This window comes from Martes martes, assembly GCF_963455335.1.
Source record: "Martes martes genome assembly, chromosome: 7".
Lineage (NCBI taxonomy): Eukaryota > Metazoa > Chordata > Mammalia > Carnivora > Mustelidae > Martes > Martes martes.
Window position 1 is genome coordinate 128,155,880 of NC_137894.1, and position 26,974 is coordinate 128,182,853.

Genomic DNA, 26,974 nt, shown 5'->3' on the forward strand with positions numbered 1-26,974 from the left:
GCTAGGCCTTGGGCTTGGTGTTTCACACGCATGAGCTCATTCAATCTTCACAGCCATCCCGTGGGGCGGGATGCAATTATTGTTTCTGTCCACAGATGAGGAAGTTGAGATTCAGAAAGATTGAGTGACTTGCTCAAACTCACGGAGCTGGCAAGTGGTAAAGCCAGGCAGAATTCAAACCCAGAGATGCCACATATTGGAATCTGTGTGCTTAGCCACTTTATGATGCTGGCACACCGAACTTTCCAGACACTTCCTTCTGTTCTCCCATCCTACGACCCCTGGTGCAATTCCTGAGCAATACGGGGGACAGGGAGAGCCTATCAACCTGACCCTCAGAAATCAGCTGCAATACAGCATTACCATCCGCCTTTGCCTCCCTCCCATTGGTTAGTCTAGCCTGGCCTGGAGCTCACGCTTGCTTGTGGATTTGGTTATTCCTCACTTTGTTGCAGAAGGAGTATAAACAGTGTAAGTGTGTTTCAATTTCCCTGTCTTGATCTGAAACTGCCGCTTGGAAGCCACAGAGGGGCAGGAAGCATAGTGGTTAAGACCCCAGGGAGCCACAGAGGTATCCTGAGGGTCTGATTCTCAGCCTTGAGTGAGATGCTTAACTTCTCCATGCCTCCATTTCCCCAACTGTAAAATGGGGATAAGAACAGACCTTCTATACAGGGTGTCTGGGAGGAGCAAAGAGCACACAAAGCTAATTGAGTTAGGGCAAGAAAGGAGGGTCACACTCAGGGTGCTGTTTCCGGGGGCTGCAGCCTGACCCGCTTCGGGGCCAGTCCCTCTGGGCCATTTCCACCTGCCTCTCCTACTTCTGCAAGTTTCCTCTACCTCCACCTTGGGCTCGCAGCTCCCGCCTGGGTCCTCCTGCCTACCAGCCTCCTGACTTGGCAAGCCAGTTGTCAGAGGACGAGTTCCAGGTGCAGTCTGCCCCCCGCAATGAATCACTGTCTCCTCCTGGGTCTTGCCCAGCTCCAGGGTGGGGTGACTGGGGGAGGGGACTGAATGTTTATGGTTTTTACCAGCCCCTGATCTTCCTTACAGCAAGGGAGCAAATATAAGTGTTAGAAATCTCAATTCACAAGGACGACACTGAGCCTTGGAGAGGTTTGCCCAAGTGTCAGGCTGCTGGACCCTCCGGGGCTCAGATTTCAGGTGGGGCTCTTGTGGCGGCAGAAGTTTGGGCGATCACAGAAAGTGGGTGGCAAAGCCCTCGTAACAGTCTTTAAGATTTGGAAAAGACTTGCTCACCAGGACTTCTGGAGCTGACCTGACACCTAGTGGCCACTCGTGGGAATTACTCCAATTTTGGAAAGGCTCGCAGGCGGTTACAAGGCAGGTTTTTTTGGCTTGGCAATCCTTCACCCACTTGGGGGTGGCAGTGTCAAGGGAAGGCCTGGAAGGTGGGGCGTGGTGGTAGGGGGGGATTTTAGCTTCCCTAGATCTCCATAATTCTCCCAAAGCTACCCAAACAAAAAATAACATTTGATCAGAGGATTGCTGCCTTTTCATTCTTAGATGAATTAAAAGCATCTTGAGAAAGCTTTGCTGTTTTACTGATCCATGGCCCACAGTCCTCAAATTCTGATACTTTGTGGCTTCATAATCCTCAGGGTTCCACCAGACACCAGCAATTTTTGGATGCTCAGTATGGGCAGGAGACTTGATGGAGAAATTTATAGATTATAATAAACTTAAAAGACATAGCCTGACTTCAAAGGGATTCGATTTATTTGTGGAGTCGGAGCACAAGACATCTACATACCCTGAGGAGTATGGTAGACGTGAGCTTCAGCCCTCAAATCCCTTATTGCATTTATTTTCTTTCATTATCCTCATTTTGACTCTGAGCTCCCATGCCACCCAAGCAAAGGAAATTCAACTGCAGGCTAAGACCTCTATTAAGGAAGGGAAAGGGGAAAATGCACTGTGGGGAGGAGGCATAAATTATTTCGAATAATGATTCTGCCCCATGTGCAGAGAGGCCTTGGCATCAGCTCGACCCCTGGTGACGCAAAGTGGAACCCAGGGTGGTAACTAGATGCCTAGACGCTGGTCTGGCACTCCACCAGGGCTCAAAAGTGTTGGTTCTTGGTTACCCCCCCAAGTTTCCCAGTTCCCCACCACCTGCCCAAAACAATCGCCACGCGAGTGCATTTGTCCGTTCCGTGGGTATTTATCGAGCATCTACCAAGTGCCGGGCACTGTGTGGTGCTACAGAAATGCATGCTTCGGTCCCTGCCTTTGTTCACCCACAAAGATAACTGGCGAGGTTGATCAGAACCCTTTAAGGTACCATCCCCCTACCTGTGCAGCTCAGGCTGGTCTTGACTATCCCTGCTTTTATGCTAAGCAACTCTTTTCTCCCTAGCTTCCAAGGAATTTTAGAAAAGAAATGCAGAATAATGGATTTCCCAGAACAGATTAGGAAGCCTTTAGTCCAGCTGTCCTACTTTTCAGATGGAAGCATGAGGCTCCAAGGTCAGGTGGCTGGGTAGCGCCAGGCCACGACCACATGCCAGGTCTCTGTCTCCCATCCTGGGCTCTCTCCACATGGCCCCTCAGCATTTTGCTTCCAAAGGTCCCTGATCTCGTTTTATGAGCATCTGTTTCCTCAACTGCTGCCTCCAGCATCCCAGAAATCTCTCTCCTGGACATAGTTTATGTTTACTATGATGACCACTGTTTTGCACTGATCTCCCCTGCTCCCACTCCCCGAGTTTCTCTCGCTGCCTAGCAACAACCCCATCGCATTCCCAATTTGTCTTCACAGCTCCCACCAAGGCTGCTGAAGATGCGCCTCCTGCTGGTCACCAAGACCCGGCGGTGCTGCCCCCGGGGGAAGGGCACACCACCAGCAGCCCAGAGACGCAGAGACCCAGGCAGACTTTATTGGCTCGCTCACAACCTGGCCTTGATGTGTGTCTACGGGGGTTTCAGACAGATCTCCGCCTCCTCCCCGCCACTGTCTGACTTGCCAGGACTTCTGGGTCGCCAGGACTTCTTTCCAGACCAGACTTGTTGCTATGGCTTCACCGTTTTCAGGAGACTGGTTTGAAAGGTGAGGGGATACACAGTGTCAGTGGAGGCTCGTGGCAGGCTGGTGGGAATGTCTAGGCAGACGCCGATCCACGAGAGACCATTTGTCCACCCACCCCTCCTGGTGGCAGAGGGTTGAACTCCGGTAAGTCTCCGTGCCGGCCCGGGGACGGGGCAGTGAGCTGGTTCACGTTGTTGGCAAGGGTTTGGCAGTAGGTTGAAATTCAGAACATGCACCCCCTTTGGCACAGGGATTGCATGGGATCTGCTGTACCGAGCCCTTGTGAGAGAGACTGGGGCAAACGCCATAGACAAAGGATGCTGGTTACAGTCTTATTTGTGGTGGCAAAACAATGGAAATGCCTTAAACATCCATAAAATTGAGCTTCAAGGATGAGATTTCTGTGCTATGAACTAGCACATGGCATTTAAAAAGACGGAGATGGTTCTAAATGTACAAACATGGAAAGATTGCCAAGACAGACTGGAAGGCAAAGCAAGTTCAGAGGAGCGTGATAACGTGGTTCTATTTATGAGAAATAAGAAACTGTGTGTGTATGAGGGTACAGTAATATATAAGAAAACATATGTGTCCCCTGAGCCCGCCACATGCCAGGTAACGTTCTTAATGTTTTACAGGCATTCATCCATTCTCTCCTCAAAAACTCCGATGCTGTGAGTACTATCATGAGCTTCATAGTACAGATGGGGAAACTGAAGCCCGAGGAGATTGGGTAACTTGCCCAGGAGTGGAGCTGGCCTGGGGACTCAGGTGGTCTGGCCTCGGAGCCCATTTTAAACCACAATATCACCCGCACACACGCTGATCTGGGCACAGGACAGAGGTACCCGGGGAGGGCTTATGGGGCAGGGCCAGAGGGGACCCTCGGCTAGAGCTCCCGAAGGACACTGTAAGGACACACAGCTGCGGGGCCAGACGGGACCCCTATCGGCAGGCCTCGGCGAGGAGGTCCAGCACATAGGCCTGGCTTCAAAGGCCACAGCTGCCCCGTTCTGTGTGCACACTGGGCTCCCGTGCTGCCCTTCTCCAAAGCTCAGTGTCCGTCACCACATGCAGGTGACGACAGCCGCTGTTGGGTGCTGTGAGAGGTGGGGCACCTGGGCAGGTCCAGTGGCCCGCAGAGTACAGGGCCCACGGAAAGGGCTCATAGACAGTGTCATTATCCCTATGACTGTTATCCCAGCCCCTTTCTGTCTCTTTAAGGGATGGAGACTATGTCACAAACCACGGAACCACAACAGTTCCTGCCTGAGTGATCCTCCTCTTTGGGCTCCCAGGGGACCTGCAGACCCCTCCCAACACACCAGGGTCTAGCCATGCACTCCGCTGTGTCACCTCACTGTATCCCCAGAGTCTGGCCCTGCAGCCAGCAGCCCATGGTTGAGGGGAAGCTGAGGCAGAGGGCAGACCGTGGGGCAGGCTTGGGAGCCCTGGAGAGTGCAGCCAGCTGCTTCTACAGAGGTGAGGTCGCCTCATGGAGTGCAGGGTGCACCTGGAGCTCAGCTCAGCAGGGGCGCCTGCGGGGGGGGGGGAGCTTCCCGGGCAGAAGCGGGACCAGATGGCGGCGGGGCCCACACTGACCTAAAGTTCACCATGCCTGTCTTGTCATCCAGCTTCTTTATCAGCTCCCTGACTTGGTGCAGGTTTACAGGGACCTTGTCCTGCTGAAGGGGTGGATGGACCATGCGAGGTCAGCAGAGCTCTCTGCACCCCCATCAGCAGCCCCCCAACACAGACAGAAAGACAGACATACACACAGACACACACACCCAGACAGACATGCAGACACACAGACACATGGACAGACATACAGATATGCACAGACACAGAAACACACACACACAGACACACACACACGGACCCATGCAGACGGATAGTCACACATACAGATACACAGACATATAGACAGCACAGGCACACACAGACACACACAGAGACAGACACAGAGATACACAGACACACACATGCAGACACACACACAGACACACAGATATACACAGACACACACACAAATATACACAGACACAGATAAACACAGACACAGAAACACACACATACAGACACACATGCAGACACAGACACGTGGACGGACAGACACACAGACACCATCCTCTACCACCACCCCCGGCTGTAGCCACAGGGGTCAGCACACCTGTAACATGGCCTTCCGGAAGTCCCCCACAGGCATCGTCATCATTCCTTTAGGGTTCAAGCTCTTGAAGAAGTCTAGGACTGTGATTTTGTGCTGGTCGGCATAGCTCTGAGAGAAGCAGGAGACATCAGGAGCACACACTTGACTTTAGAACACCTACTCACCACCCACCACCCCTCCCGCCGCACCCTGCCACAGGGCAGCCTGGCAAGTGGAGGGGCGGTGTACGAAGGAGACGGGGGAGCCCGAGTCTCCTGTGTGTAGCGGTTGCCTAAGCCCAGAAGCCCCGCACAGGGCGAGGCGTGGCGAGCTGCCTGCCCTGACGGCTCTGGGGGTTTGCATGGTTTCCAGGAGCCCCGACTCCACAGAGCTGGATCTCCAGGCAGCTCCAAAGAGGGAAGGATTAGAGTCTCTGGTGTTTGTTCTGTCTGTCTGTCTGTCTATCTATCATTCATTTATCATCTATTACCTGTCTCTCCATCCATCCAACATCTTCCTATTGTCCATACTTCTTTATAAAACGCATTGTACTAATACACCGTGAACACCTCTTCCGTATCATTCAAACATTCTTTTGGGGGTCTTTCTGAAGTATACTCTCGACGGGCCTTCGAGGCCCAGCTAGATTAATAGACATTCCTGCAGATAATGTGCTCACTGGGGAACTCCTCAGGGACCAGTCCTCTGTCCCCTGCTCTGGCCTTCCCACACTAACCCTTCCGGGGTGCACTGCCTCTCCCCCTGGAGGGACCCTACTTCTGCATCCTGAGCAGCTCAGCTGCTCACAAGTCCATGCTGACACCCACTGGCACCACAGGCCAACACGTCCCAGGTGACTCTCATGCAGCTTGACCCTCCCAGCGGTTGCCAGCCCTGTGGGGGACCCCACGGGTGAGCCGCCATGCGTCCCGCCCCTCCACACACTGCATGAGGCAGACACTGCAGAGCTAAATATGGACATTCCCCAACCCCCCTTTCAGCTAGGCGACTGAATGGGATGCGTTTCACCAAGCAGCCGGGGGAGGCTTGTGTGAGAGGTCTGATTCGGAGGGAGCAGGTGGGAGGCAGCTGTGGGGTGGTCCTGATTTGGCAGCTGATTCCCCACTGGGCAGCCTCCCGTTCATAGCAGAAGCTGCCTCCACACTGGCAGCCCATGTTGGGGATTTGGGGAGCCATTTCTGGAACCTAAACCAGGAGTCCGTTTCTTCAGCCCCCCTCCAACTTTCTGGGGTTGGTCTCTGGTAATATATCCCTCTTTGCTTAACCAACTAGAGTGGATTGTGTGGTCAGCAGCAAGAGCTTGGACCAACTCAAGAAGGGCCTGTGGCTCTGGTAGGTGCTACGGATACAACCCATCATCGCTCCTGCCCTGGACGGGTTCAGAGAGGGGCTAGCGCTCCCGACTAGGGAATCTGGAAGGGTTGTCCGAGGACGTGAACTTGAGTAGAGACCTAGAGGAAGAGTAGGAACGAGTGAGACACAGAAGGCGGAGGAACGGTGTTCCAGGCAGAGGAACATGTGTGTGCACCGGCCTGGGGTTGAGCGAGAACTGGCATAGATAAACAGGGAGAAATTCCGTGGGGCTTAACTGTGCAGAGCCAGCGTGGAGGGGCAGGCAGAGAGGGTGTGGCCAGAGAAGACTTTGCTTCCCCTGCCAATTTTTCTAGTCACTTGGGCTAGAACTTTCGGGTTATCTTTGGCTCTCTCCTATCACGACAAGACTTCCTTCTCCAAACACACACTCACACACACTCACACACATGCACCATGTACCCAAATATTCACCAAATCCTGGTGATGCTCCATAACGGTATCTGTTACATCAGTCCCTCCACTTCCACTTCCTCTCTCAGGCAAGGCACCATTCTAGAATGCTGTTATCATACCTAGCATATGATCACAGTGTCCTCACTGGCGTTCCCACTCTCATCTTTACCCCCTTTGGTTCATTTCCTCTCCATTGCCTGAAAAATTATCCCTCAGTCCTGCTGGATTCACATCACCCACTGCTCAGCAACTATCACTGGCTCTCTACGCCCTGTGGGATCAAACCCCAACACTGAGCCACAGCCAGCCCCAGCCTCCCTGCGCAGCCTTGACTGCCAGGCTTTGCAGGAGCCTGGAACCACGTGGTTCTTCTGCTGGAGCCGCGTGGTCCTGCCCATCCCTCAAGCACATGGTGTGTACCACCCACCCCCACCCCACCCCCCACCCACCCAGCTCCTTTGCTGGTGGGAATGCTTTTCTCAGAACTTCCTCCCTGTCACTGTCACTCACCTGAATCCTTTCTGCTCTTCAAGGCCCTTCCCCAGGACGTGTCCTTTTCTGTTTGCCTAACCCCACAGTGGCCTCTGCTCTGGACTTGGATGATATTTGCTGCCTTTGTCACTCATTTATTATTTATCATATATCTATGAAAAGTTACCGCATCTGTCCCATCCTCCCAACCAGACTGTTGCCCCCCACCCCGAGGGGAAGGACTATGTTTTACATTGCACATCAGGTTTGGTCTCTAATCTGGAATTCTTATGAGATTCCTAAAGATTTCTATGCTGTTTTTAAACACGGGGTGGGGCCCCCACTTTGCATCTCAGAACTCCATTCCTGTGGTTTTCCCTTGGTTCCATCTGATGTCATTTGACTCGTGAAGATACTTGATACCCTCTTGCCTTCTAGAACTTTCCACACAACAATATTTTGCACGCAGAGCTTTTCAATTTAGTCCTGGAGGCTAAGGCATAGAGCAGACCAACCAAGGAGCAGGAAGCAGCCCCAGCAGCACACAGCCCACAGAACTCACATTGGCTGGGCATCACCCCAGATAGCAGCCAGTGTGCACCCAGCAGGGGCCCGTCCACCCGGTCGCCGGCGAGAGTCCGGAGTGGGAATACCAGCCTGGGCTGGACGCTCTTGAGGTGATCAGACCCGATGAGCGTCCTTGCAGCTCTAAAACTGATTTCTCATTTCCATGGATTCCATCTGCCTCCCGTGATCTGAGATTTGAGCTAGGAGCAGGTGACCACGAGATAGAAAGGACCTGAGAGTCTCTCCTTAGCCAAAGCCACCCAATAGCTGTCCTCACCACAGCGGGGGTGGGGGGGCCGGGGAGCGTCTTGGCCATCCTTACCAGTTATTGGCAAGAGCTTGCGTTTGCTGGGTGCTTATTATTGGCCAGGCATGGCTCTAAGCCCTTCGTGTGTGTTTAACAGAATTGGCTCTCCACAGCCCTCCTGGAGTGAGTCGTGTTGTTCTACCCATTTTCCACGTGAAGAGATTGGGGCTCAGAGAGCGCAGCGACTTGCCTTGGTTGGAGGAGACTGGCTGGTAGAAACCATCCTGTTCCAAGACCAGCCCCCCCAACCCCCCAGCCAGGTCCCAGATGCCCCTTCCTCAGGGAGCCGGGAAGCACTGCTGGGGGAACCAACATTCACAAGGAACATTCCACGTCTGAGACGTTCCTTGTCAGAGAGGGTTGTACAGACGCTTTGGGGGAGGGGAGCCTCTGGGTCCTTGGGGGTCTCGGGGAGGAAGGCAAGGGCTCACCTGGATCAGTTTCATGGGGTTCGTCCACTGGAGGAGCGCTTTCTTGGCAGAGAAGCCTTGCACGGACTTGTACATCACGTCCAGCTGGGGGTGGATGGCACACACCCCGTCCAATATTTTTAGGAACTGCTCAGACACCAGCACATTCTAAGGCAGGAAGAGAGGGGATCCAACATGAGGAAGCCATCCACTGTACCATCTCCATGCCCTGGCCCCCTCCCCACCTCTCCGCCCCCTCAGACCAGCAGGTGCATCCAAGCCAAAAGCAGAGGTTTTAGTTTGGGGATTTTTTTTGGTCTTCTCCAGCCTGTTCGGCAGTGCTGCGCCCACTGGGGTCCTTCGTCTTTCTCAGAGCTTGCGATTTGACTTGTAAGGTTCGCACGTGATTTTGATCAGCTGTTCTGGCTGAGGGCTGGCAGCCTGCCCCACACTGTCTGCTCGGCTCTCGGAGGGTGAGCCTCAGTGTCTGCGTGTGACAGATGACACCCAGCTACGGGGGTAGGAGACGGCGCTCGAGACAAAAGCCCTGAAATGTCCACTTCTACACCATATTGGACTTTACAGCAGATGACCCGGAAGAGGATTCCTCATCCCAACTGCCCCGTCCTGGCTCAAAACCCACTGGGAACTCCCCTTTTGGGAGTGCCCTCCGAGCGGGGTGATAGGCCACGGGAGAAGACGTGTTCTGTGAAGCAGTGTTTGACCCAAGCGAGCCTCCCCTGGTTGGGTGAGCCTGTCTCATTCCTCAGATGTGGTTCTGAGGAATTATTTGCCACTTCAGATAATTAAACCCATCCTTAAGGGCTGAAGGCTTACCTCATCCCAGTTTGTAGATATTCTAGAGAAAGTTCATCTACAACGAAGGGGTTCCAACACTGTTTAGAGTTACATCAGGAGAGATGACAAAAGGGGGGGAAAAGTCTAATTCAGACCTGTCTGTGCTGGAAGGCTTGTAAGGGGGCAGGGTGATTCCAGCTCGTGGCGTCGTGTGCCCTCTGGGGTTAGCCAAATAGCACAGCTCCTAAAAGCTCCCTCAGATGCCAAGACAGTGCCTGAGGGCATGCCTTCCAGCCTGCACTGGGGCAGCCTTGGGGGGACAGCAAATGCCCCAGAGGCAGGGTGGGGTGGGGGCTAAGGCAGCATGGGGGGCGCAAGGCCAGAGCTGTTGGGTGACGGTGGGCAGAGACCCCCGAGGAGACAGACTGTGAGCAAAGGTGGACCCTGGGGCAGGGAGCATGGGGAAGAGAACAAAGGGAAAGAAAAGCAGGGGGTTTTCCAATGTTTTATAATTTGTGGCAAACCTAAGTCCAAATTTCACTTATTACTCAGTTCCAAGGAGCCTGGGCTTAAATATTCAAAATACCATCACTGATATTATCGCACAGCAATAAAATCTTGGCAAAACATTGTATTTCTGTGACATTAAAATAATGTAACATGACTTTAACACTGTCTCTTGATAGAACTCTAGAGTAAGGGGTAGAAATCCTGGGTTTACCCTTCGTCGAGTTTCTCCCTTGCCTGTGTGGTCCTGGGCAAGTGACCTAACTTCTCTGTTTCACTTTCCTTATATATAAAAGGATGAGGAAAAGTTCTTGTTATGGGTTGAACTGTGTTCCCACCAAAGAGATATTGAAGTCCTAATCCCCTATACCTGTGAAGGTGACCTTATTTGGAAATAGGGTTTTTTAGAGGAGGGAGTCAAGATGAGGTCATTGGAGTGGGCTCTAATCCGCGGTGACTGGTGTCCTTCTAAAAAGGACATTTGGATACAGAGACAGACACGCACACGGGGATCTGAAGCTGCCATCTGAAGCTGCCGGCAGAGGTCAGGGTGACGCTCTTACAAGCCAAGGAACATCTACGATGGCCAGCAAACGACCAGAAGCTGGGAGAAGCATCAAACCCTCTTCCTCACAGTCCTCGCAGGAGTCAATCCTGCCATCACCTTGATCTTGGGGCTTGGTTTACGGAACTGTGAGATAATACATTTCTACTGTGTGAGCCCCTGGACTGTGATACTGTGTTCATGGTCGCTCTGGAACATGAGTCCACTCCACCCACCTCCCAGAGTGGAGTCCGATGAGCTGGGGCATGGAAGCTCACGTTGGGGGCGGGGGGACCAGTATAAAGTGGAGGACCAGCAACCACCTGTCTGATGATTCAGGCAAGAACAACTGGCCCAGTGTCGTCTCCTCCTCGGGCCTCCCTCCTCTATCGGGGGGTTAACCCTTACCTTCTACTCTCAGGGGGCCCATGTCATGGGATACAAATACAGATTATGCGTGTGTTACTAAGCAGGTTCTAAAAGTTCTGCGATTCTGGAACCGTTCTGGAGCCAGGGCTGTCCACGAGCAGGGCTGGCGGTGAACAAAGGCTGCTCTGGGGATCCCTTCTCTGCCTCTGCTCTTTCTGCTCCCAGACCCACTTGGGCTCCGGTCTGGGATGCCACACCATGAAGTTATTGACGGAGTGGCTCCTCCTGCTAAAAGGGCCCCGAGAGAGGGCCAAGTTGTACCCCAAAAGGTGTGACCTTGTCATGGAGCACTTGTGGGAGGGATAGAGCTCTTGGTGCCCCTGGCGTGCGCCCTGGTGGGAGCAAACGCTGTCTGATCACTCACAGAAATGTCGATCTCTTCCATCTTGGATTTGGGGTTCCTCTTGATGGACAGGATAAGTGAAACAGCCCCATCCATACTCACAGGGTTCAGGAAAAGCTGTGGGAAGAGGGACAAGAGACGCGGGGGATAAGGTGGGGACAGGAGAGGCTGGCTCAGAGCATCAAATCGGCATCTCTATCTTCCACCCAGACTTCTCTGTAAGCACCTGCCTCCCTATTTGTCCAGACGTCCACCTGCTTGTCCATCTCACTGCTCATCCATCCATCCATCTGTTCGTCTGTCCATCCATCCAGCAAACCTACCATGTGCCAGTTGCTGGGAAACGTGCTAAGGGACGCACAGGCAGACAGGACACGGTCTCTGCCCTCCTGCAGCTTACAGTCTAGAGGGGGCCGCAGGCAAACGCGTGAATGGCATCAGAAGTGCAGTGAGGGCAGTGACAGAGGCACACCCTGGTACCTCGGGAGCCAGGAAAGGGGCATCCGACACCGGGGAGGGGACACTTGAGGTAAGCCTTGCAGAACTAATGGGGATTCTTCTGGTCTGGAAGAAGCGGGGGCAGGACCAGAAGAGGGAATGAGATGCACCAAAGTAGAGAGGGGTAGGCAAGTGCAGAGGTGCAGAGGTGTTTGGGCAATGGCAAACATCTCTTGAGCAGGAGCCGAAAGAACGAGGCCACAGAGCTTCACAGGGACCATGAAGGCCTAGTTGAGCAGTTAGGGCATGATCCCAAGGCAGCTGAGAGCCACTGAAGCTTGGTGTATAGTAGTTAGCAGCAAGGAACACGGAGCCCAGTGGCTCTGCGTCCTAGTTTGCTGACCTTGGATTAATTCCCTGACCACTGGGTACCTATTGCTTCGGGCCACTCTGAGGTTCCAATAAATCAATTCGAGCAAAGCATTCAAAAGAATGCTTTGTACCCAGTAAGCAGCAAATGAATGTTAGTTATCATTATTGAAGGCTTTCTGCCAGGTGGTGTCTTCATGAGGCAGCCAGAACTTTCGCTGAGCACCTACTCTGTGTCTGGTGTTTCCCCGGCTCCGACGGACTCGAGAGAGAAAACACGGACTTCGTAAGGCTTAGCTTCTAGAAGTCCTTGGTTGACTCACTTCCCTGGGGGAATCCTTATTTTTCCAAGAGTAGGGAAAGGAGGGCTGTGCTCGACGTGGAGAACAGGAGATCATTCCAGGCGCAAGATTCACGTGGCTCCCACTTATGCCCCAGCTGAGAGGTAGGTTGTAAGTTGTGTTTAAAACTTTTTCCTTTTGGGACGCCTGGGTGGCTCAGTTGGTTAAGCGACTGCCTTCAGCTCGGGTCATGATCCCGGCATCCTGGGATTGAGTCCCACATCGGGCTCCTTGCTCCGCAGGGAGCCTGCTTCTCCCTCTGCCACTCTGTCTGCCTGTGCTCTCTCTCTCTCTCTGACAAATAAATAAATAAAATCTTTAAAAACTTTTTCCTTTCATTTTAAAACATTAAACAAATTTTACATATATTTAAACACATGACAATATGTTTAAACATTTAAACAGCGACCCATAGTCATTATACAAGAAATTCAAAGAGAGGTAGAAAAAATGTTAAAATCCCCAGTACCCCACCCAGTAGAGAAAACCCCTGTTGCCATGTTGCTGAGGCAACGTTTCAATCTTTTATGATTCCGGTGCTCCAAACTTGGCTTCATGGTTCCACAGAGGCTGAGTCCCAGGCAGGCTGCATCGGTCAATATCTCTTCTCTGAGTTACTCTTCCTCTGGCTCCGGCCAGACCTCACTGCCAGCTCTCGCGGTCCCCAGCTGGTCCCCCTGCTCCCTCCACTGCTGGGAAGCTGGCTTCCTCTTTGCAGCACAGAGGTGCTTGTCCTCTGAGATGACAGTTCACTGTCACTGACTTCGAACTCCCGTCCTTCTCCACCAGCACCCCCACATCTGTGGCCCCTCGAATCACCCCCCCTCCCAACTTGAGGAATTTGGAGTTGCAGCGGGAAGCCAGGCGAGGCTGACCTCTTTGCCTCTCTCGAGCTGCAGGGCCTGAGCTGGTCACGTAGGCTCGGCTTTCCCATCTGACAGGTGGCACTCGTGGAGCCCATGCGGGGGGGCAGGGCGTGGTGGGCAAGAAGCCAGCCCCCTGATAGGCACTTGCCTCATGGCATGAGCCCCAGAAAGGGAAACTGATCATGGAAGGCCTCCTTCATCATCTGTTTTCTAACCGCCCAGGAGCTTCTATGTTAGACATTAGCATCTATAAGCCATGTATTTATCTATGTATTTATTTATTTTTAAAGATTTTATGTATTTATTTGACAGAGAGTGTGCATGCAAGCTGGGGGTGGGGGCAACAGGCAGAGGCAGACACCCCTATAAGCCAATCAATTTACAATGAAAGATGTAGGGATGGGGGTGGCTCACTTGTTAAGCATCTGCCTTTGGCTCAGGTCATGATCCTAGGGTCCTGGGATTGAGCCCCGCATCAGGCTCCCTGCTCAGTGGGAAGCCTGTTTCTCAGTCTCCCACTCCCCTGCTTGTGTTCCCTCTCTCCCTGTCTCTCTGTGTCAAATAAATACATAAAATCTTTAAAAAAATAAAATGAGAGATGTATTCATTCGTTCATTAATGGACATTCATTGGGCATCTATTATGTGCCAATAGGTACAAGGGGTAAAATAATGGGCAGAAGAAAACACCGTCTTTGGTCTGGTGCAGCTCTCACGCCAGTGGGGGTGACCAGATAGTCAGCGAGTCACTGAAACGAGAGTCTGAGGAGGAACCAGGCAAGTTCTGCATGAAGGGGTGGGCTGCGATCTGAGGGTCCGTGAGGACGGCTGCCGGATCAGGGCACTGAGCTGGGGCAGTGACTCAGGTAGGGGCAGGGAACAGTGGGGGAGAGCACTACAGGGGAGGCTGAGCCGAGGCCACCGGGAGAGCTGGGCCCTGGGACGGGGGAGATGAAAGCAGCGAGGGAGAGCACTGGGTAAACTGAGTCCGGAGAAGCACACCGAGAGGAGAGAACCGGCTCTGAACCACAGGAAGCTAGGCGGGGGTCTAAGCCAAAGGGGACTAGACAGGGGTGGGTGTGGAAGTCAGACTTATGCTCAAAACGCACACTCTGGCTTCAGTGTGGAGCGAAGTCCCAGGTGGGAGGAAGGAAGACGGGTTGGGAGATGAGCCCATGCGCCAGGTGACAGCAGAGGGTGACATTAGGGTTGTGAAGCACAAGGTGAATTTTCCCCACAACTCTCCCCAGCAATATGCAACCCCATCACCCTGCCGCCCCCGCCCAACACACAAAGATATATACACACACACAGACGGATGCACGCACACACACCTGAACGCGCGTGCGCACACACACGGACACACACATAAAACGCCCTGCTCCCAGCTTAAGTAAAGACTTCACCTTCAGAACTTTGAGGCTCTCATTGACCTCCAGCCCTTTGCTGATTTTGGAGACTCCGTCGTTGGCGATGTCATTGCAGCTGATGTCTAGGTAGACCAGGGAGTTGTTGAGTCTGAGGACCTCCCCCAGGGCTGTAGCCCCCTCGTTCCCAAAGCCGTTCATAGAAAGATCCAGTTTCTGCAGGGTTGTATTAACCTCCAAGGAGGGGAGAGAACAGTGCCAGCAGCAAGGCTGTGTGTGACTCCACCAGCCACCAGGCCCTGGTTTCTCTCCCCTGCTGCTGTCCAGTTTGGGTGCCCAGTGGTCTCCAGGAGGGAGAGCTCTGCCAGAACTTTCCAGATCCCTTCTGGTGCAGGGAGTCAGGACCTGGTCATTCCCTACCCTCTAATGAAACTGCCCTCTTGAAGTATTCCCAAAGATGCCACCGAGACCCCAGCAAGGTGAATTTGCCAAAGTAGGATTTATACTAAAGAATAAAGCACATCCAGGAATTGTGGGAGGGACGTTAACAATGGGAGCGCATTGGATGAGAGCTTAACCATGGGGTGTGCTCATCCATGGGGTCATGAGGAAGAGGCTCAAGATGGTGGGATGGGAGGCCCTGGACGTCCTCAGTGGCCTCAACACACCACTGCCAGAGAGCGACTTACCCGGAGACCATTGCACAAGGCCACAGCTCCCAGTACGTGGAAGTGATTCCAGCTCAGATCCAGTGACTGGAGCCCTATATTGAGGGCTGGGGGAGGGAGGGAGTCATCTTAGTGTTCCCCAAATCCCAGGGAACCCATTCTCAGAGTTGACAGATGTTCATGACATCGGGGAATAAGGACTACTCAACGATCATGTGAAGTAAGATACTGGGACAATAATGTTTCAGTTATTCATTGAAAGACAAAATTGTAAAAGGATTCCCGAAGCTGGCAACAACATAGTAAAACAATCCCACTCCTATATTGCAGGTGGCAAGCAATGGCTACAATCTATTTGGCAAATGTGATCTGGTCACAGATATTTGGCTCTTGGACTGTGAGTGCCCTATCACACAAGCAATGTCACCTCTGAGACTCTTCCTAAGGAGACGGTGCAGGATATGAGAAGAGTCCCATGCTTGTAGGTGTTTAACCGTGGACTCACTTAGAAAAGTAACATTCGTGACTCACAGGGGAAGGGTCAAGTACATAATAAACATCCATCTGGTGGAATGTAATGCAGCCATTCAACTAATAGAGATGGTTGGAACCCAAGGGTTGTAGTTACACAGGGAGGCGGTGATGGCCTATTACAACAATGCGATGTGTTTTTCTTGGAGAACTACGGAGCAGAGGAGGCTCCGGAAAGCTTTGGGGACACTATCAGTTCTAAGTGGTGAGGCACCAGGCTTATCTAGGAGCTAGTTTGCATAGAAGTTGTACTTTTTTTAACTTAAAAATATTTTGGGGGTGCCTGGGTGGCACAATCCATTAAGCGTCTGACTCTTGGTTTCAGCTCAGGTCATGATCTCAGGGTCGTGAGTTCGAGCCCTGCTTTGGGCTCCGCACTCAGCGGGGGAGTCTGCTTGGGACTCTCTCCCTCTCCCTCTGCCCTTCGCCAGCTCTTTCTCTCTCTAAAATCAATAAATAAATCTTTAAAAAAATATTTTTGCTTACGTGCTACCTAGGGTTGGGAAAACATCCCCTTGAAACTCGTGATCACGGTTATTTGTACTGGGGGAGGGCGGCTATGCGGAGGACACTGTTGGAAAGGGGCTGAAGAGCCCTTGAAACTTGGCTGGGCGGGAGGGAGGGCCTTCACCCTCAGACCCAGGAAAATGTCTGACACGATGTTCTTTTCCATGGTCGGTGCGCTATGTATGATTGTCTCTTGTGTCAACCACCAGGACGGGCTTTGAGTAAAGTGCATGACACCTTACACCGTTTTGAGAACAAACTTCCCCCCTTCATTCTCTTCTTACCCTACTCCCTCTTCTCTGCCAGTTCCCTCCCTGACTGTGCCTTGTACACCCACATCGCTTTGATGGCCACACAATTTAAATGTGACTTCTGTTCTCACCCGTGACTAGCTGTGTGACCTCGACCAGGCTCCTTATTCTTCCCTTACTTCTGTTTTCTTAGCTGTGAAGGTGGAGGTAGTAACCCATACAAGGTTTTGGGGGAAATGGATGTAAAATGTCTAGCAGGATGCCTATCCCATGACAGTCACTTAATCACTGGCAGCCTTAATAATAATACTTTTTTAAAAGCTCATACACAATATGAGTCTGTCTCACTTTAAAGTTGTTTTAAAATTTAGGGTTTTTTATTTATTTATTGTTTAAAAATATTTTATTTATTTATTTGAGAGAGAGCGTGTGCACACAAGCAGGGGGAAGGGGCAGAGGGAGAGGGAGAAGCAGACTCCCTGCTGAGCAGAGAGCCCTAGGCTGGGCTGGTCCTGGGATGCTGAGATCATGACCTGAGGTGAAGGCAGACACTTAACCAACTGAGACACCCAGGCACCCCAAATTGTAGTTTTTTAAAAACGATTTTATTTTTAAGTCATCTCTACACCCAACATGGGGCTCAAACTCACAACCTCAAGATCAAGAATTACAGGCTCCACCAACTGAGCCAGCCAGGTGCCCCTAAAATTTAGTTTTAAAGTATTTGAAAATCGGGTTTCAGATGGACTCAAACTGCCCCACAAGGCTGGTGCACTTTGCTCCTCCTCTCTGACCTGTCGGCCTGGACCCCTCTCTCGGGGAAGATGTCGCTCACACCTCAGTGAGCAGGTGGCAGCAGTGACATGGGAAAGCTCTACCCTCCACTCCCGACCCCTTCTATCTGACCCCCCCCTCACCTCAAGCACACACCTCCGGGCTCTTGCTCTCTCAACACATTTCTCAGAGGCTATCCCTGCCCCTTTGTTCCTCACTCCATGGCTGTCAGCATTTTCTTTCTTTCTTTTCTAATTTAGATTCAGTTAATTAACTTACAGTGAATTACTAGTTTCAGAGGTAGAGGTCAGTGAATCATCAGTTGTATGTAACACCCAGTGCTCATGACATCACGTTCCCGCCCATCACCCGGTTACCGCATCCCTCCCCGCCTCGCCCCTCCAGCAACCCACAGTTTGTTTCCCAGGATTAAGAGTCTCTTATGGTTTGTCTCCCTCTCTGGTTTTGTCTGGTTTTATTGTCGCCTCCCTTCCCCAGGGCTCTCTGGTGGCTTCTCAAGGACTCTGTCCTGCAACTCTCTCCTCTTCCTCTCTCTCTTCTTCTTTCCTTCCTGTGAGTATTTCCCATCGTTACGAGCCTTCCTGCCCCCACGTCACCCATCTTTCTGCCCCAGCCTCATCTCCGAGAAGCTCCTGGAAGTGCCCACATTGTCATTTCACTTCTTTGCAGCCCATTTTCAATTCCGCCTTCTCTAGTCAGGTCTTCATACACATGTCCTTCACCAACACAGGTCTTGTCAAGGTCACCAATTACCTTCATGCTGCCGGGTCCTGTAGTCACTTTTCTGACCTCATCTTATGTGATGACTACGCAGCACTTGACCCACCTGAGACCACTTTCTCCTTCCTGAAAGCGTCTCTTACTTGGCTCCTTGATACCTCACCTTTCCCCTACTTAGCTGACCACTCCTGCTCAGGCTCCCCCTCCCCCTCTGGGACACGTGAAGGTGTCAGACTGGTCCAATGGCCACCATCTTAACTCCATCTACACTCCTTGCCTAGAGGATCTCATCTTGTTCCATGGTTTTGAATACGTTGCAATGCCTCTAACTCCCAGGTCCAGATCTCCAGTCCTGACCTGTTCACCAAGTTCTAAACCCATGTAGCAAACCCCATGTCTCACCGTGGATGACAGACATGGCAACCATCACATGACCAAAACGGAAGTCTTGGCTCCTGACTCCTGTCCCTCTGTAACATTTACTCCCCGAGTTTCCCCTTCTAAGTAAATGGCACCACCATCCAACCAGTTCCTGAAACAAAATAACCAGGCATGTATCTTTCTTGCTCCCTTTCCTTCATTCTCCACATCTGCAAGTCTTTTTGGCTTTACTTCCAAAGTCCATTCTGGATCCTTCCGCTCCCCTCTATTACTACCTTTTCTCTCAGCTCCAGCTATGGTCCCCTCTTGCCTGGACTACAGTATTAGTCTCCTAACTGACCTTCTTTCTTACATTTTTTCTTTTTAATTAAAGTGCAATTAGCATACAGTATTATGTTAGTTTCAGGTGTATGACATATCAATCCAACCATTCTATATATTACCTAGCACTCACTATGGCAAGTGTCGCCCGAGTGACACCATAGTGACAACTCTGTTAAGATACTATTGACAATGTTCTCTATGCTATACTTTTCATCTCCATGACTTATTTGTTTTATAACTGGCCATTTGTACCTCTCAGTTCCCTCCACCCAGCTCACCCGTGCCCCCGACCCCCATCCCAGCAGCCACCAGTTTGTTCTCTGTATTTAAGAGTCTGGTGGTCCTCAGCTGTGTTCTTCATAAAACTGCATCAACTTCACAAAACGGTTCCTCTAAACTGCAAAGCCAGCCATGTCATGTCACTCCCCGATGCTAACACCCTGAGCCGACTTCTCATCACATGGGGAATGGGATGATGAACACGACTTCATGCGTGTCTTAGCCCACCAAGCCCCGGCTGAGCAGCGGCAGGCCACCTCGCTGACCTCCTCCTTCCATTCGCTTCCCCTGCCCGCTCTCCTCCCCTCTCCCCTGCCTGCTCTGCCGCAGTCACACTGCCCCCCTCCCTCAGACTTGCCAGGCTCTGCTCCTTCCGCCTGGCATGCTGAGCTTCCAGAACCTGGTTCTTCTTTGATAGTCAGGTTTCAACAAAAAGTCACCTTCCCTGTGGTGCTTTTTCTCACCACCCCACCTAGAGTAGCATCTCTCCCGCTAATGGTGATCCCCTTTTCTACTCATTTCCCCTGGGAATGAACATTTAGTTCCTTTCTTTTTTTTCTTATAACAAATCTGCAATGAGGCTCCTCAGACATCTCTGTCTATGTACATGTGGGAGCGTCGCTGAGACATGCACAGGCGAATTGTTGTATCATGGAATATATACATTTTCAATTTTACTAGATACTGTCAAACTCCTCCCCAAAACTGGTGGCTTCAGAGAGTTCTCCCCTGGGTTCAAGGCACTGGATATTCTCTGACTTGAAATTTCTGCAGCTTTGGTAGAGGACAAGGGGGATATTTTCATTGTTTTATTTTGCATTTCTCTAATTGCTGGAGAGTTTAGGCATTTAGCTTTCTTTTTGCACTGCCTGTAGGATCATTGTTTTACTGGGAGTGTTCATCATTGCCCAAGGATCTGTAGGATCTTTTATCAATATTCTGAACACAAATCTTGTATATGATAGGATGCTGCAAGTGTGTGCTCTCTATCTGTTGCTTGTCTTTTCACATTGTCCCATAACATCTTTTATCAGAGGCAAGTTTTAAACTTATCGTTGTCAAACAAATGAATCATTTTGGTTACAGTTTTCGCCTGCTGTGCCTATTCAATCACCCTTAGCCTCCCTGAGGTCAGCAAGTTATTCCTTCTTATGTTTTTCTGATCTTTGTAAAGTGTTACTTCCCACATTCAGATGTCGGCTCCACTTAAAAATGTCTGGGCTTCCATCACTTTATGATCTGAACATTCAATAACCATAAAAACAGGGGGGTGCAGCCCTGACAGGCGACCCACCGACTGCCAAATGCCTCTCCTTTGCTGGACCCTTCCCTCGGTGGGGGACTCACCCAGCATCTGGCCCACGTACTCGCCTCCCTTATCAGAGAACTGGTTGTGGCTGAGATCCAGCGTCTTGATTTGGTAATTGGCCTGGGAAAGAAACCGTGGAGAGAGTTGATTTTTGTCTTCTCTATGGCTGCAAATACCTCTTTCATCTCAGGGCCGTGTGATGGAGGGCTCCCACGCACCCAAAATCGGGTGGACCAGAGTATTTAGACGGAAGATATTCTCTTGCACATTTTGTGTAACGGTTGATGACCCCTGGGAGGGTCTCGTCCTATCCAAACAGCCCTGCTGCTGCTGTGGCTGTTGTCAGGCTCGGCAGAGTCCAGACCCTTCCCAGCTCCCCAGACTTCCCAGAGGAACTCACTTTTCTCTGCCCGGAGCCACCCGCCAGGCCCCCCACATGGCCCAGGGCCATGGCCCACCGGGCTCTCAGTGGCACCCGCCCCTCACTTCTTACCGACAAGGCTTGGCACAACAGTTCTGCGGATTCGTCCCTGAAGTTATTTCCTGCAGTGAAGGGGAGGGGAGGGGGGCGTTTGCAAGGCTGTCCAGACTAGGGCTCCCTTGCCCTCCCGAGTCCTGGCCCTGCCAGGCTCTTCCTTTTGGAACAATGAACCATAAGAAAGGTGGCAAGTCCTTAAAGCAAATGTATGGATACGCTCTCTCTGCCTTGATAGGGCAACGCGTTCCAGGAGCCCGCGCACCGGCCCCTGTGCGCCCCCTGGTGGCGCCAAACCCTACTTTGGTGCCTAAAGTTAGTCGTGTGATAAAAAATAAGACTACAGCCGCGGGGCCAGGACCAGAGCAGGCCAAGCGAGGTGAGCCCTTTGCATGCAAAATCTCAGCTCCCTAAGCGCAATGAACAATATTTCTATTCACAAAAGAATTTTTAGAAATATTGCAATATTTCTAAAAATGCAATATTTCTAAAAATAAAAATCAATGCAACACTTCTAGGATGAACAAAGTTTTAAAATTTTAATTAAAGGTAGGATCTGACCCTGCCCTTGGCATGGCTAGGCCTCACTCACCTCACCACAATCTGTTCCTTTTGGATCTTGTTTTATATTGGAAATGTTGATGTTTTGTTCAGCACAGACTTTTTTTTTTTTTAACATCTTTTTTGACTTTTACAAACATTGCAACACAGTATTATATACTTGGTTACTGAGCTTTTCTGTGCCCCTTAAATTCTGGGACTGAAGCATGTGCCCTCCTTATTTTACTCTCAGCCCAGCACTGCTAGGCAGTTTAAAAGATTTCTGGAAAATTGGGGCACATGGGTGACTCAATTGGTTGAATGTCTTGACTCTTGATTTTGGTTCCAGTCATGATCTTGGGGTTCTGGGATCGAGCCCTGCATCAGGCTCTGTGCGCATCAGGGGGTCTGCTTGAGGATTCTCTCCCTCTTCCCCTTCTCCTCCACTCACACTCTCTCAAGTGAATAAATCTTAAAAAAAAAAAAAGGTTTCTGGAAAATAAGTGATATAGAAGCTTATCCCCAAATTTCTCCTTTAAACCTTTCATAATTTTTGTATTTTTAACACCCAAATAGTGCTTGGAACCTAACAGTGTTCTGTAAACATTTACTGAATGAATGAATGAATCTACTGAGACACAAATGCTTCCTGGTTGCATCTGTACCACTGCAATTAAATGAGATAATAAGCTTGTCTAGATATAAAATTAGGTTTCTAGCTATTCAAATTATTTTTACATCAATGGTTACAAATAGTAGAGCTGGCTGTAAGTTTGATAAAATATAGATGCCTAGATCCCTTTCTTTAAAGACTGATTCAGCAGCCTGGAGTAGGACTGGGTAATTTGTGTTTTTACAGAGCTTTCTGTATTAGGTTAACGTTATATTAGAGGTCTTAGCTGATGCAACTAGAAAAGTCACTGGGAGCTATAAATACTGGAAAGAAGAGACAAAACTCCCATTATTTGCAGACATGATCACCTACCTAAATAATCCAAGAAAATTAACTGATGAAAATGTTAGGACTAGTAAGATAACTCGATAAAGTGACTGGGTGGGGGTGAGGTTTGCACCTGAGTGGCTCAGTCAGTTAAGCGTCTGTTCTTGATTTCGGCTCAGGTCATGATCTCGGGGTGCTGAGCCTCATGTCAGGCTCTGCGCTGAGTGAGGAGCCTGCTTCAGATTCTCTCTCTCCCTCTCTCTCTCTTCTCCTCTCCTCCCCACCACTTGCACTCTCTAAGTAAATGAATGAATGAATGAATGAATAAATAAAGTGACTGGATATAGTATCAATCTACAGAAATTAATAGCTCTCAGACATATCCATAATAACCACTTAGAATATATGATAGAAAAGGCATTCTGTTCATGCAGGAATAAAATGATAAAACACCTGGATCTGATATGAAATGTGCAAGATTTCTAATGGAATAAAAGCATACTACTTTACTGAAGAAGATAAAGACTTGAAGAAATAGAGACAAACCTAGTGCTTGGGATTTGTTCCCAAGCACTGACTTCAACATCCATACATTTAATCATCCTCATTTAAAAAAAAAAAAGATTTTATTTATTTATTTGACAGACGGATATCACAAGTAGGCAGAGAGGCAGGCGGGGGGCCAGGGAAAGCAGGCTCCCCACTGAGCAGAGAGCCCGATGTGGGGCTCGATCCCAGGACCCTGGGATTGTCAGGACCCTGGGATCATAATCCGAGCCGAAGGCAGAGGCTTAACCCACTGAGCCACCCAGGCGCCCCCTGCTACTGTCTTCTTAAGTGAAGACATTAAATAACTCGAATACATCAATTCTTTCCTAAATTAATCTAGAACATTAAATATAACCCCAAGCAAAATTGCAACAGTTTGGGTTTTTTTGTTTTTGTTTTTTTTTGTTTTTTGGGTTTTTTTGTTGGAACTTGACAAGATGATTCTAAAATTCAGCTGGGGGAGAAATTGCACGAGAATAGCCAAGATTACTTTGAAAAAGAAGGTCAGAATTTGTCCACTCAAATACAACACATATTGTGTCATATAATATAATTATACAGCTAATATATTACATACTGTATACTTGATATATTTTATTAATTACAACTAATCATTAAATTAAAACACATGGCATATAATTTTAATATTCTAAACAAATATTAAACCCGTGTGGTGTTGACAAAGATACAGACCAGAGATTAATGAAATGGAAAAGAAAATCTAGAAAGAAACCTGTATTTATAGGGAAGTTTAATATAAAATAAAGGTGACATTTCAGATTAGCCAGTAAAGACTAGATTATTCAGTTGATGATGCTGGGGCACCTGGCTATTGGTTTTGGAAATACAGTGTTCCATTCTTCCTCTACCTCATGCCATGAACAACAACAAGTTCCAGATATACTGAAGATTAGGGATGAAAAAACAAAATCACAAAAACATCTGAAGAACATTAAGGAAAACATTTTTAAAATTCAAAGTAGAAAACAGTTTTTTGAGCAGGACTATAAAAATAAAATCTATTAAAAAAGTATGATGAACTTTTTTTTTTTTTTTTTTAAAGAATTGACAATGGTGGGGCGCCTGGGTGGCTCAGTGGGTTAAGCCTCTGCCTTCGGCTCAGGTCATAATCTCAGGGTCCTGGGATCGAGCCCCGCATCAGGCTCTCTGCTCAGCGAGGAGCCTGCCTCTCCCTCCCTCTCTGCCTGCCTCTCTGCCTACTTGTGACCTCTCTCTCTCTGTCAAATAAATAAATCAAATCTTTAAAAAATCACTTAAGAAAAAGAATTGACAACAGTAAAAAATACAAACTTAATAAGAAATCTGTATAAGAAAACACCATAAGCAAAGCCATATGTAACATTCTAACATTCAAGTGTGAATATGAATTAACATATAGTTTCTAACACTCGATAATACAAACAATCCCGTAGAACAATTGACATTTCATAGAGGAAAATAAAAATGGAAATGAGCATCTGGAAAAGATGTTTTATTTCAGTAGTATTGTGGGAATGTAATAAAGATAGTAACAGCGATGAACTCTTACTGAATTCTTAGGTCCTAGGTATTGTTCTAGGTGTTCTAAATTTTAATTCACTTCATCTCAGCAGTCACTGTCTGAAGTAGGTAATATTATTCTCCCTCGTTTATAAATGAGAAAAATGAATCACAGAAGGGCTATATAACTTGCCTTGTGTCAAAGCCAGGATTTGCACCCACCTACTGTGACTTCAACATCTATATACTCAATTATTCTGATTCACCAAAAACTTGCTAATAACCAGGAATTCACAAAAAACTTGCTAATAACCAGGAAACAGATATTCCATTGGTGGAATTATAACTTGGTATAGTCTTCTTGTTTGTTTGTTTTTAGATTTTTTTTTTTTAAGTACTCTAGACCCCCGATGTGGGGCTCTAACTCGCGACCCTGAGATAAAGAGTTGCATGCTCTATTGACTTAGCCAGCCAGGTGCCCCTGGCATGATCCTCTTCTTCTTCATCTTTTTTAAAAAAGATTTATTTATTTATTTTAGAGACAGAGAGAGAGTGCACCCATGAGTGGGGGAGGGGCAGAGGGACAGCGAGAAGCAGATTCCCCACCGAGCAGGGCGCCTGATGTGGGGCTCCATCCCAGGACCCCAGGACCATGACCTGAGCTGAAGATAGACGCTTAACCGACTGAGCCACCCAAGCGCCCCAATTTCTAATAATTCTATTTTCTCAAGTTCTTGATGCTGCCACTTATTAGAATCGGACTGCTTTCACGGTGTTTTGTTTCCTTGCTTTGCAATTTTGGACTGTGAGCCCATCTTTAGTGGAGTTTTATCTGTGAGAATCCCAAACAGCCTGGAGCCTGGGTCAAGGGATTGTTCCTCCAATGGGGTGTTCTCTTTGGTCCTGTTGCCTGCCCCAGGGCATTACCAGCATGGGAACACTTAGGTTGAGTTCCAGGACCCTGAAGATAATATAAACCCAAACCACAAACCTGAGTGAGGACAAGTCTGTGGGTGCTAGAGTTCTCAAATGAGTTTTTTTTTTTTTCTTCTGTGAGAGAGACAGATAAACAGACTAATTACAAACGGAGTGTACAATGGGGATCAGGTAGCAATAAATGCTGTTAAGAAAAACCTAGCAGGGAAACAGGACAGTGATGGAGATGGAGGGAGGTCAGGGAAGTCCCCTGTAATGAGAGGACATTTGAACAGAGGCATGAATAAAGCAACAGAGTGAGCCTTGCAGATACCTCGGGTAGAGACTTTTCAAGCAAAGGCTGGCATGCTGCCAAGTGAGTCAGAAGTCTCTTGTCTGGGAGAGCCAGGAAGCCAGTGTGGCCATGGGGTGGGGAAAGGATGACCAGAGGGCTTAGCAGGGTGCAGACACAGTGTTCTGGAACCTGGTCTGGCTCAGTTAGACCCTGGATTCTCTACTCTACCCCTTCTCTCCTTTTCATCCCCTTGTCCTCTCCTGCCTTGTCTTCCATGGGCTCACCTGAAAGCTGGAGGTTCCAGAGCGAAGAGATATTTCTCTGAAGGAATTCTGAGATGATTCTGGCCCCCTTCAAGCCAAGATCATTGTCGGAAACATTCTAAAAAGCAAGAACACCCTTATGTGTGTGTTGAGGGCCCTCATTAACAAATGGTGTCTGGGAGGGGCTTACCTGAGACCTGCACTGGGGAGTAGGGCTGGGTGGGGAGAGGGGCAGGGGAGAAAGGGTAGGAAGGATTGGGAAGAGCAAAGGAGCACAGGACGATGAGAATTCAGCGTCCCTAACGCCTGGCTGGGAGGCCCGCCTGCTGGTCTCAGTTTTCTCTGGAGCTGGGTTTGGTGACTCCCCACTTCTCTGGATTAGCTCTAGTACTTTATGGTTTTGTTTTTTTTTTAAGATTTTATTTTATTTGACAGAGAGAGACACAGCGAGAGAGGGAGCACAAGCAGGGGAGGGTGGGAGAGGGAGAAGCAGGCTTCCTGCCGAGCAGGGAGCCCAATGTGGGGCTCTCGATCCCGGGACCCTGGGATCACAACACGAGCGGAAGGCAGACGCCTGACAACGGAGCCATCCAGGCACCTCAGCCCTAGTACTTTAGATAAACTTACTGTACATTTTTTTGAAACCTAAGACAGCTTTATTAGGAGAGTTCGGCATAAAGCAATTGAAAGATTTGTTCAGAGTAATTCATCATTGTAAATTTCACTCACTGATTTGTGAAACATGAATGGCTGTGCCGGGAACACGCAGGGATGCAAATGGACACAGTCCTTTTGGGCTTGTGGGAGGGACCTTTATACAAACCAGCCCTTATGATCTTAATTGCTTCTCCTCTTTTTCCCCCCATTTCTAAATTATGGTAAACTAGACATAACACAACATTTACCGTCTTAACTATTCCTAAGGGTACTGTGCTGTGGTCTGAAGTATGTTCACATGCTTATGCAACCCTCGCCATCATCTGTCTC

General features: G+C 49.5%; 1 protein-coding gene across 1 annotated transcript in view; it reads right to left on the reverse strand.

Moving 5' to 3' along the window:
* Positions 1-3,938: 3,938 nt before the first annotated feature.
* The window catches only part of LRRC74A (leucine rich repeat containing 74A), a gene marked incomplete at both ends in the record, with an annotated part of 30,499 nt that continues 7,463 nt past the window's right edge, over positions 3,939-26,974 (reverse strand). The window contains 10 exons of the mRNA XM_080809762.1: positions 3,939-3,957; positions 4,652-4,734; positions 5,223-5,330; positions 8,766-8,912; positions 11,387-11,482; positions 14,785-14,979; positions 15,435-15,520; positions 20,549-20,630; positions 21,004-21,053; positions 26,009-26,105. Coding sequence (XP_080665888.1) covers positions 3,939-3,957; positions 4,652-4,734; positions 5,223-5,330; positions 8,766-8,912; positions 11,387-11,482; positions 14,785-14,979; positions 15,435-15,520; positions 20,549-20,630; positions 21,004-21,053; positions 26,009-26,105 — 963 coding nt within the window. The remainder of the gene's footprint in view (positions 3,958-4,651; positions 4,735-5,222; positions 5,331-8,765; positions 8,913-11,386; positions 11,483-14,784; positions 14,980-15,434; positions 15,521-20,548; positions 20,631-21,003; positions 21,054-26,008; positions 26,106-26,974) is intronic.